This window comes from Solea senegalensis, linkage group LG11, assembly GCF_019176455.1.
Source record: "Solea senegalensis isolate Sse05_10M linkage group LG11, IFAPA_SoseM_1, whole genome shotgun sequence".
In the NCBI taxonomy this organism is placed as follows: domain Eukaryota; kingdom Metazoa; phylum Chordata; class Actinopteri; order Pleuronectiformes; family Soleidae; genus Solea; species Solea senegalensis.
The window spans coordinates 5,528,634-5,540,665 of record NC_058031.1 but is presented as its reverse complement, the minus strand read 5'-3'; the positions used below and the strand labels follow the sequence as shown (position 1 = coordinate 5,540,665).

The 12,032-nt window shown below is 38.2% G+C and overlaps 1 protein-coding gene across 2 annotated transcripts; it reads right to left on the bottom strand.

Moving 5' to 3' along the window:
- Window positions 1–691: 691 nt before the first annotated feature.
- Window positions 692–10,175, bottom strand: LOC122776902 (ras-related protein Rap-1A). Of its 2 annotated transcripts, none has more exons than XM_044037680.1 (9): window positions 10,113–10,175; window positions 8,269–8,440; window positions 5,988–6,075; window positions 5,221–5,289; window positions 5,074–5,130; window positions 4,836–4,976; window positions 2,432–2,575; window positions 1,956–2,070; window positions 692–1,404 (listed from the first exon to the last, which is right to left on the bottom strand). In XM_044037680.1, the coding sequence occupies exons 3-8, from the start codon at window positions 6,042–6,044 to the stop codon at window positions 1,984–1,986; spliced, it is 555 nt and encodes a 184-aa protein (XP_043893615.1). In that variant the 5' UTR covers window positions 6,045–6,075; window positions 8,269–8,440; window positions 10,113–10,175; the 3' UTR covers window positions 692–1,404; window positions 1,956–1,983. The 2 variants fall into 2 exon arrangements, with proteins under 2 accessions (XP_043893615.1, XP_043893617.1); XM_044037682.1 differs by having other exon boundaries at window positions 8,273–8,440.
- Between the last annotated feature and the right edge of the window lie 1,857 nt (window positions 10,176–12,032).

Genomic DNA, 12,032 nt, shown 5'->3' with positions numbered 1-12,032 from the left:
CCCTCCACCTTGAAGCACACATACAAAACTCTTTAAAAAATATTTTAAAAGTTTTTGTTTTTTAAAACTCAATGACTGGGAGAATTAGTTAATAATTAATTAATTAATGGAAACAACAGGTTGACATACAAATTAAATATATATGTCTGTAGATATTAAATGTGCAGTGGAATGCTCATATACTACATTTTACAGTGACAAACTCAAAATCAAACTTTGTTAATCTTATCACACAGCATTAATGAGGTCTTTTGTCTCAGTGCTGATGTGGAGAAGCTGAGTAAGCTCTTTCCTCGCTCACATCTGATAATTTTCTATTCTGCTTTTAAACTGCCTTCACTTCACTTCCTGTGTGTGCGTGTGCATCTGAGTCTGGAGTCTCAGTTCCTCCTTTTCTGCAGCAGATCAGCTGATCCAACTTCTCTGCTAAATCTCTGTTGTTTCTGCCGACTGGAAAAAGAAAAGAAAAAAGAATCTGGTTATGCTTTTAGCTCTCTACGGAGTTATTGATCTTTTTTTCCCTCTGCGCGACCTCTACAACAGCAAGACGGGAACTTTACCAGAACATTAGCTGCTTCAGTTTTTGCTCCACTGAGGAGAAAACACCACTTGATACCACACAGAAAATCATTATTATAAAAATAAAAACATGCAAGACACTTTCAACAAGAAAAAAAACAGGAGCAAAAAGTATTGAAAATGTACTAAAATTTAATCATTCATAAAAGCTGGAAAATCATCTGTGACAGAGTAACAAGAAGCAATATTAGAGTTGGTTTAGTACAATATATTTTCAGCCTCAAAAAGACATTAGAATGCACCACTTCCCCCATCGGTCTATAAAAACACTAATTTTCTTAGCTTTCTTATGCAAAAATTGAAGTAGTATATATTATGGGAAATATGGAAGGCTTGCAGCTCTCAATATAAAAACAAAGTCACTTAGGAAAGATGTTAATTTATCAGCACACATCCTTGTAAGTAAGGAACGAGTAACTTCTGGACAATGATGCATCTGCGTTAACAGGTAGTGCAGAAATGTGTGCCATGGCCAACATTTCACATGTTTCTTCTGCAAATGAATTGTCACAATATGCCAAAGACTGTTGTTACATTTAATAAAAACATTTTTTTAGTCCCAATATATGGATTAAACCCCTGGTCGCCAAAAGAAAGACACATTGGAGAAGAAAAGGAAGGGAGGGAAAAAAAAGAGACAAAAACAGAGTCATCAATAGACTGACAAAAAAAAAGGGAGTCAGATTTCTGTCAAGAACATCTTGACAGTATGTGCCGTCTCCTGCCATTTTGTGAGTGTATCCATGTCAGGCTTTTTCAAATGTTCTGGAGAGGACTTGGATTCTGGCTCAATCCATTGGGAAACACTTTAACTGTTACAAGTTTCTGTAGGTACAAAAAAGAAAAAAAGAAATCAATACATTTACATTCTCACTTCCAAGGCTGTTAATGTGGCACACCTGTTGTGTGAATTGTTGTTTTTCATTAGCCCAGAACGAGCCTTTTATATTGATATCAGTTCTACAAGGACCACCATTTTCAAATGCAAATTTTAGTTCCTCTCTTGCAGTCTGCAGATAGATACTACTGAATGCCTTTGCTGGATTGTTATGTAAACATTTGTTGATACCAAAGTTGGCTTTGCAACAAAAATTCACATATCATGTTTTAGGGACTTGAAAACTGCCATAACTTATCCGGCTGGCTTTCCAGGGCAGAGGAAACATTGTCATTTGACACTTCTTAAATGTTCTTGAAGTTTCCAACTTATGAGCATAATGTTCTGTAGCCATATCAGTAGCTTTAGTACTTTATTATGTTCTTAACGGCTTAGTGATTTGGAATTGTGAAATTGGTGCCTCTTTTGTTGCAGCTAAGCAACTCAACCACTGTCCTTGCTTTTTTTCTCTCTTTTTTTTTTTCAAACACCCACTTACCTGGCATTGAGAAATGTGGGGTGGCATTTTAGAGAAGAGTGCAACCCGTCTTTTTTATCTTCTTCTTTTCCATCGGCGTTTTTCTGTTGATCTGTCGCACCAGATCATAGAAAATCTAAAGAGGAAAGTACAGTGGTTTCATCAATAACATAACTAAAATCATTTTAGCCACTTCCTCAGGAAAATGAAAGTAGAGCATCATACGGGAAATATTAAAGATCCGCAGCACTCATTAGAAAACAAAGCGAGTTAGGGAATGTGTTATACAGAGCCACAACATTTTGAGCCATGTTCAACTCTTAAACTTCATTACTATACAATTCATGCTAGTAATAACTATTATATACAAACAGCCTTTAATTAAACTTTTCATGTACAGTATAATAATTTGATCTTCATATAAAGGCCCAACCACATCCTACAGAGGAACACGTTAAATAAATACATTAGCTTCCTTATGTAATACAGAAACTTACCTCATTAACGTTGATCTTTGATTTAGCTGAAGTCTCTAAAAAGGCACAGTTGTTCCACTGTCGGGCCAGATTCTGACCCTGCTCCTTGCCGACTACACGCTCTCCCTCCAGGTCACACTTGTTTCCCACCAGAATCATGGGAACCTGATTTGAGAATAAAATGTGACACATTCTGACTTGTACAAAATGATAAATCTTGACACTCAGCAGCTACACAGCCAAAACCAAGATGTAGTACAAGATTTTGTTTTGCCTTTTCAACCCAGTGCTACTGCTGCTCTATAATTAATGTTTTATGTTGTAGCACCTTTCTTTACTATAACATCTATATAAAAAAACAAAGGCAATAAAGAGACACAACAATAAGAACATCACTCAAAAGCTAAAAGTCAAAGACAATAAAAACAGACAATAATCACAGGCAAACAAGGATCCCAAAAGAAACACAACCAACACTATACATCTCAGAGAAAGATTAATATATAGGTCACCAGTTTGTTCTTCTACAGAGGCTGGAGACCAAATCTCTAATGACAAAGATTTCAACTGGTTGAAGCCCAAACTTTAAAAAGGTACACTCATCATTTAATGTCAGTCTAGTGCATGAGACAACCAGAACGCCAGAGTAAGAAAACCAAAGACAACATTACAGAGGGAGAAGGTCACAGAAGTCTTCAGGAGCCTGACAATGAAGTGCACTTTCATGTGAGAACACGAACCTTACCTAACATAAAGAATGTAAAATGGGTGCTTTGAGTGTCACTCTACTGGATCTGGTTAACATTCTATCAACAGTGGAGAGTTTAGAGTTTATTCAATGATACAAGTGAGAAGACAATTACAGTGGCCCAGGCAGAAGGACACATACCTCAAATGAGCATTTACAGCTCTTCTGATTTGAGCGTTGTGAAAACTTTTAGTTGACGATTTAACAGGCTAATATGAGACTCACAGACAAATCGCCAGTTTGCTATAAATAAATAAAGCACTCTCTCAGCAGGTTGTTTATCCTCACTCTGTTTATCTAGAGGCTGAGGGAGACAGATAACATCTAACGGCAGCGCTGACATTTCCACCATGTCTCACAGTTCCTTCCTCCCCTTCACTCTGCCCTCTCTCCAACAGAGCTGACTCTAATGAGGCAGTGATGAGCCTGAGAGGCAGATTACACAGGGTATCACCAAAGACTTATCACTGAAGGAAAAACTCCACACAGAGGGAGTGTCTTACAGCACTGCAGCGCTTAGTGGTGCAAAAGAATAGCTATTTTAGTACTAATGTTCAATTTAAAACACATATCTTTGTCATCATCATTCCCCCTACTACTACTAATAACTAGAAAAGGCACTCAGAGAATGGAAACCTCCACCAAGGCTGCACATTTTCCCACAATAACAAAACGCTCAAGTAGTGAGGGTATCCAGGTATCCAATCACAATATACAAGATGTGATAAGGTGCAAGTGAAGAATGAGCTTTAAAGGATCAATAAAATCTTCCAACCAATTCTAAAATTTGCTCTCAACTTCAAAGATGTAGAGACACATGGAGATAGGTTAGCAGTTTAAAGCTGGGGCACACTACACAACTTTCAATGTTGTTACCGATTTTGAAAAGACAACTGACTGGTTTCAGCAGATATTTTTTTGGTGACTGACTGACAGACGAGGGATCACACGTTATATGATGTGTAACTGAACGGACAAACTCCTGTGCAAACTCTCAATTTTGATATTCCTGCTACTTCCTGTTGTCTTCTAACACCATGACTTGTGTCCCACACACTCTTTTTCATTGTCTGGTCTGTTGGCAATATGTGTTTGCAGTTGGGTCGGTAATCAGTACTCACTACCTGATTGCGTGCAGAGTCGGCTCAAATAATTTAAACATGTTTGACTGTGACTGAGGTCGGGTCTGTAATCCTCACACACTAACAGATTTCTGTGTCAACTAGCCATGCCGATTGTCCCCAACTAGTGCTGACCGGTGCAGACTCTGGCCAACTGTGAAAGGTGGGTAAAATTGGGCAAAGAAATCTTTTAGTGTCCCCCCCAGCTTAAGCTGTTACAAACTCTAGCAAATTAATAGAAACCATATAAAACAATTGATTTTGTAAGGAGTGATACATCCTTAGCAATGTTGTGGAAACATGTTTTTGTTGCTCAATGATAGTGAAAGTCATTATTTAAAAAAGTACCTGAGTGATTCAAAAACCAGACAATCAAGACAGTGGTATTTAAATGTGATACTATCCTGATGCATGTGTCATATTTCCTCTCTTCACTAACAATCACTACATAGAAGCTCATCCACCTTTAATATATTCACAAGCGAGTATTTAATGAAAGGTTAAAGATTCATTAGATTTCTTAAGGTCAAAATGTTTTTAACAGTGCAACACTCACGTCCTCTGTGTCCTTTACTCTCAGGATCTGTTCCCGGAGGTCCTGTAGGTCATTAAATGTTGACTGCGCTGTAATGGAGTACACCAGAGCAAAACCTTGGCCATTCTTCATGTACAGGTCCCTCATAGCTGTGAACTGCTCCTACACAACGATAACGGAGGAACCGGACCAATCAGAAGTTTGTTTGCATTGTACCTCACACGACCTTCATCACAGACCTGTGTATGACTCCACTTACTGTTCCAGCCGTGTCCAGGATTTCTAACATACATTGCTGCCCATCGACCTCAACTTGCTGTTGGGAGAAAAACATGAAGTGCATTTCTGTAAGACAAATGGAGAATTTAAAATGCCAAAATCAATGAAGAGATTTGAAAGCGTTTACCTTCCTGTAGGAGTCTTCTATTGTGGGGTCATACTTCTCAACAAAAATCCCTTGCACAAATTGGACTGTCTAAAATTGACAAAGGAAGGAAACTTCAAGACAGTGTTTAACAAATGGCATATTTGTAAACATGTACTGTATACTGATGCTCGGAGACACTAAAAACAGAGGAAGGACCTAAATTTGATTCATGTGCAATTCATTTCTTAAAAAGAATCACCCTCATCCCAAAACTCCAATCTCAGAATTATTCTTCCCTCACATTTTTATTGCCTGTGGTAATGTGAGCCACACAAAATAATTTATTTGATAAATTATATATCTACAGAGCCTTGGGGGTGTTATGGTTGAACAAAGAATTACAAAACGAAGACAAATGTGCACACAATTGAATAAGTATGATCAGATATCTGAAGAAAACGGCCAGAAAAAAGACATAAGTGAATTGCTCCAGAAACCCTGAGGCTGAGTTCTTACAAACTTTTTTAACAGTGAAACATTGCTACCCTATAATGGGGTTTTGAAAAAATCAGTAAGTGTAAGACTATTTAATACCACACAAAATGCAACTTTGAAAATGTTTTTTTCAGTCATACACCACAAATCTACAAGGTACACAATCTTACAAGGTATACAAGTATTGACATTTCTGTGACCTTTTTATTGACCCTTCTCATTTGTACCTAACAATTTATTCTCATAATATCCTTTCATTAAAAAGAGCAGATGTTTGACTCAGGTTGGTGCTGCTGCACTCACACACTCACCAGTGCTGACTTTCCCACACCTCCTGATCCCAGCACCACAAGCTTGTACTCACGCATGGTGGCCAAGTTCACTGGACAGCACAGAGGTCTGTGATAGCAAAGAGGAAGGACAACAAAGTGAGACAGAGTCAGCTGAATATAAACTTTGTACCTTGTGACAAGGAAATGTATTAGTTATCAGTTATTACTGTAACAATCATTCATAATGCATTGTATTTTCTATTTGAATTCAGGTGTTCAAAAGAAAAGATTAGTGAAAATTCAGTTTAGACACAGTTGACAGCAGGACACAGAATTATAAACAATGTCCAGTGGAAGTAGTGAACCTATAAATTGTTGTCAGACTGAACACCCTGTATACTACACTACAGTAGCTACAACAACCATGAAAAAAAATCACCGCTGACATCAACAGATTAAAATGTCACATCACTGCCAAAAAAATTAGCTCCATTTCCCACCCACTACCATGGGACTTTAGCTGTCATGATGATAGGGGCGTAGCCTCTTAAAAAAAATAGAAAAGAAAAGAAAACAATGAGAAGTAAAACTATAGTCTGACTCTTCAACTCAGTCTGTCAGGACAGCCAGTTTACATGACATTAGAAAAAAATTATAATAATTATCACAATCTGACTAAAACTGGACTTTTAAAAATAAATTGAAAAGGAACAAACTTAGCTTTCCAAAGTTGGACTAACACACCTAGACAATGTGTTTGGGAGGTGAATCATTTATGCATGTATCCGTTCAGTTGGACCAGAGTCAGACTGAAGCTGGACTGGGCCTTCTGCGCATGTGTACAATTCTCACTCCCCAGCTTAAACAAAGAATTAGACTAGAGCAACAAAAAAGTGGGAAAATGGGGGCTCTTGTCCCATCTGCTAAAAGAATCGGATATTAAAGTTCATGGATGGTAGGAAGACTTGGAATGACACTTAACATTAGGGATGCAGGGTATTGCACTTTTTGCCAATATGCGATATATCACAAGTTCTTATACTGATATACAACTTTTTCCATGCACCCAACTGCAGAAGTCATTTAGTCACTTGTGTAACAAAATAACTGACATATTCATGTTGCAGCAGATGCAGACGTAAACAATACAGAGTAGAAAGGCCATGGAGAATGACCAATCATCATCTTCATCAGCCTGACAATTTAAAGAGCGTACATTGCCAAGAAAATGTCATAAAAGTGTTTGAAGTGAAGGGGGGGAGACCTGGATCATTAGGAGATTAGAGGTGTTGATTTTCTATATTATAAAATCATAATTAATCTCAGGAAACACATGTGTTTCGTTGACTTGTGGATGCTCAAGATACGTGCACCAACAAATGCTGGGAAGCAACTATCGCTCACCTCTCAATAGAAATGATCATTGTATAAACTATTATGAGAAAACTATGTTAGACAAAGACAAAATCTTGAATCTTGAATTGGGATGTGAAATATGAGATGATTCTCAACAGCATGCAGTACAAATGAGCTGTGTGGGTAAGCCAAAATTCATATGACAATACTGTTCAAATATGTACAATGGAAGACGTGGTGAGAATTTTTAAAGCGGTGCATTGGAGGAGCTTTGTTTTAAATGGCGTTCTGATATGCAAATGTAAATTTCATTTGATGTACAAATGTCAAAGAGGGGGAGACGCACAGTAAAATCCCATTTAAAACCTCTTTGAATCAACTAATCAGACCTACATCTGTGGGACCTTTGTCAAACGCTGAGCCAAACAATACAAAAACCACTCTGTCACACTCGACTGGCATTTGCAATTCTAACGACGACGTATGAAGCACCACCAGAAACCCACAGTGTGAGACAGGCACACGAGGCACTTTACAAAGAGCCACTGTAATGACCCTTCTCTACTCAAGCACACCATACAAACAGGAGATCAGAGGGTGCATGCTCCACCACTGCAATGAAATCATTACCAGTGCAAGGGGGGCACGCCTCGGGGGGGGGGAGGGTGACGCAGACGTGTGCCTGATGTATTTATAAGCCTGAAAATGCATGCAAAGGCAAATCGTATAGTGTTTAAGATGTAAATTAACGTGGGTGTCGGATAAGAAAGCCAAGCATCCACTGATAAGATATGAGCCGAAATTCAAAACGCTCACGTAGGAACATTCTTTGATCTTGCTGATGAAAGCGCTACACTTAATGAAACATTTATGAAGATGTAAAATATAATTTTAAACCTGCCACCTGTTTGCAAATCTCTAAAGTTTGTCAAGCACAAAATCTGAGAAACAAAAAGAGCTTTACCTACTGTGTACAAGACTGCTGCAGATGACAACTCCCTCTACATCTGGGGAGGAGAGGAGGTCCAGCAGATCCTCAGGTCCACTGTTTGTCAGCGGGCAGGTGCTGTGGGTTTGACCGGGAGCCAGGAAACACGGCTCCAACAAACTCTTCAGACAGGACTCTGGTCCTAAACCTAACCAATTAAACATTAAGGTCAACTCTTTGCATAAAATCGGACCGGTTTAGATTAATGCACACCAGTAACCATTATGATCTTCTTAGGATTAAGGTATGCACAAGATGAGTAAATTTTGATTGATATACATTCTACACAGATTTTTAACAAACACATTGAAAAACATTAATATCTTTGAGTTTTACTTCCTTGCATTAGAAGATAGTTGATATTTTATATATTTTGTGCGTGTGTGTTGTTGTGTTAATGCTCCTGCACTTGAATACTAAAGTGAAGTTTTTGGTTGTTTTTTTTTTACATTCTTCCTTCCGTTCTGTGATGCTTAGTGCCTGCTCATAGTGTGAATTTTGAGTTTCTCTTCTCTCTATAATATTGTAAAAGGTTTCAGCCTTTCGGTGCACCATGCCTGGAGGCACTGTATACTGTGATTTAGCACAATACAAATAAAATTTAACTGAATAGCATAACAAATCACAGCATATCTGTCAAAATAAAAAAATGTTTAACCTGTGTCACATGTTGCATAAACATAACAGTTTGACATCACTTTTTGAAAGACCTGGTTTCCTTTTGACACAAAAGGGTTAAACGTCGTGAAACGTGACAGCCTAAAACTTTAAATAATAATTTACTGGTATTTCGTATTTTTAATAACTGGGCGAGTGGAACTCTTCAGATCAAGTCAACAGCAAATGTCCATTGAAAAGGAAAGGGAGGAGTTATAATTTAGCAGGAAGACAAACATACTTCTAATACACACACGCATACTAAAAACATAAATAAAAGTTTACAGTGGTCCATCTTACATAAATGTGGCTGTAAATGTGAAGAAATGCGCATCGTTCGCTTCCTGGTACACGAAATAAAGAGCAGCTTATTTTCGTGACAACTTTGCCCGTAGTTTGGTTTCGAAAGGAAGGGTGTGGTTATTAGTTTGTTAGCGCTACAGGCGGTGTCTGCTCACCCGATTCAAATAGGTACAAGTCAACCTAAATATAAACATAAACCTAACATTTTCCTTACCTAAAGTCTGACAGGTGGCTGTAAAAAAGTTGCTGAATAAAGCTTGACAACTTTAACACTAGCATTCGGCTAGCAGCGATGCTAAGTGCTAAGTAAAACACCATGGATTCAGCAGTGCTACAATAACGAGACACTTGTACATATACATTCTACAAAGTGAACTACCGTCGACTTTGGCGGAGAAAAGCCAACATTATAGTTCCACTTTGACTCTCATTAAACTCCACTTAAATTTGACGTAACTGCTAAGCGACCACCGGGAGCTAATAAAGTTAGCCACTTAGCGCAAGGTTGAACTCTCAAATCTTTCTTAAAACTTGTTGAAAGTAACACAACTTTAAGTGTGAATAACACGTGGGTAACTGCTGCACGTCTAAAAGTCAAATGAGACACAAGCCGCGGGTTACTTCACGGTTAAACCACAAACCCTAACAAGAGTTAAAGATACTTAAGTTATTAGCTGACATTAGCAGCCCGTGTAGCCTGGAAGCTAAGCAAGTATTTAAGCCACAGTTATTACTCAGCGAACTCTGGAGCCACAGGTCGACTTTGGTGTCCGTAATTTAACCAATTAAGTCTCTGAAACTGAATAATTAGATAATGCGTTGGTCATTGAGCAGAAAGACAAGGTTGGTTTAACACTCACCGTGATCCGCTGCGTGTGCGTGTGTGAGTGTGTGCGGTAAATCTCACAGAGGACGCACGAAAGGGTCCGGAGAGGAGCAGCCGCTGATTGGACCACAATCAGCCAATCATAGAAAAACAGCTGAGCGCAAAAAAGTCCACTTTATTGTGACATTTATATAAACTGTGATGAATGATTTATGATTTATAGGTTAAAATGGTACACACGTACAGAGAGAGAGTGAGAGAGAGAGAGAGAGAGAGGGAGAGAAATGCAATTATCTCCATTAGCAACTTTTACTTTTAGTCCACTACATTTCCTTTAACTATCTTTGTTACTCGTTACTACCAAATAAAATCAGAAGAAGAGTTGGTATTATGGTCTGTATTTATATAGAGCTTTTCACACTATAGTTTTGTCATTCAGCCATCCTTACACTGCAAAATGGGGTTGAGTGTCTTGCTCAAGGACACACATAGACCAGCAGAGCCAGGAATTGAACCTACAACTCACCCTACCACTGAGCTACCATGGCTCAACCCTTTTTTTTAATACTTTTACTTTCACTTCTAAAACTTAAGTACATTTTATATCAGAAAATTACTTTTTATACTTAAGCACAATACATGTTTTATGCTTTAAGATTTTTACTTAAGTAATATGATACAAAAAAGTGACTTCAACTTCTACCAAAGTCATTTTCTGGTGAGATACTTGTACTTTTACTCAAGTATCCCTTTAAGGTACTATACAAGACTGCTTATCCCTAACCTTAACCATAACCAGTTAATGCCTAACCCTAACTTTTAACTAACAACTTTAACCAGAGCCTCAGAAATTACTTCTCATAGACAGACAGACAGACAGACAGACATTATCTACCTCTTTCCTTGCTACCAATGGGGTCAGACAAAGTGGATTATTGCCTCCTGTTCTTTCATGTGCTGGTGGACAGGCTTCTTAATCATCTGATGTCTGCTGATGATTTAATTGTTACGGCGCCATATAGTAGCTGGTCTACAGGAATTATTGACAGTTTGTCCAAATTATGGAATGCAGTATGATATTAAATTTAATCCCAAACAGTGTGTTGTTCCAGAACAAAGGAGGACCAGAAGATAAGTTTCCTCGCTTTTTTAATTTAACTGTTATTTACTGTTGTAACAAAAATGAAATACTTGGGTCACATCATCAGGAATGACTCATGTAATGATGATGATGATGATGTCCGTGTTGTACATTGTATGCTCAAGCAAATATGCAGCTGTACTTCATTTTTAGTGGTAATTAAACAGATAGTGGTAAGTGTTAAGCTGGTTATATTCTCAGAATCCGGCCACGTGACTGAGCCAAGTGGTTTGCTGAGAGACATTTACAGTGTGAAGGTGTGTCACATATTTGTTTGGAACCAAGCTGTTGCTCATCCACTTTATATTTACACATTTCCTCTGTCTCTGTGAGTCTCTGCTCTATCACATGAAGAAGCAGGACGTCCAGCCGGTCACCGCCTCTGTGACTGTGAACGGGGTTGTTTTCCTTATAACTCGCTAAATATGAACGGAGAGTTCATGTCAGACAACAGAGGCCGTTCATCACCGTCATCACATGACTTATGGCTGCAAAGATCATCTGAAAAGGACTGTGCACTGAGTCAGTGTTGCCATGCTACACAAATAAAACATCCCTGCCCTTATTCAAACAAATTAAAAGTTTTATTATCAGTCGCCATCGTAAAATAATATCATACCGTAGATAAAGTCGTTATGAATGACAGGCCTAACATTGGATTATGAGAGTGAAGCAGATGTTGTTTTCTCTCTCAATACTGTGTCAACCCTGACTGCACTCTGGTATAAAGTACCTTGAAGGGATACTTGAGTAAAAGAAAATTACTTAGGTAGTTAACTGTACTTAAGTATCAAAATTAATTTTCTGATATAA

Coding starts and splice junctions, on each gene's coding strand:
- LOC122776902 (XM_044037680.1), bottom strand. CDS start 6,044: ATGCGTGAGTACAAGCTTGTGGTGCTGGGATCAGGAGGTGTGGGAAAG. Junction 5,131..5,220: donor TAGAAGACTCCTACAGGAAG/GTAAACGCTTTC, acceptor TTCTCCCAACAG/CAAGTTGAGGTCGATGGGCA. Junction 2,071..2,431: donor CAAAGATCAACGTTAATGAG/GTAAGTTTCTGT, acceptor TTTCCTCTTTAG/ATTTTCTATGATCTGGTGCG.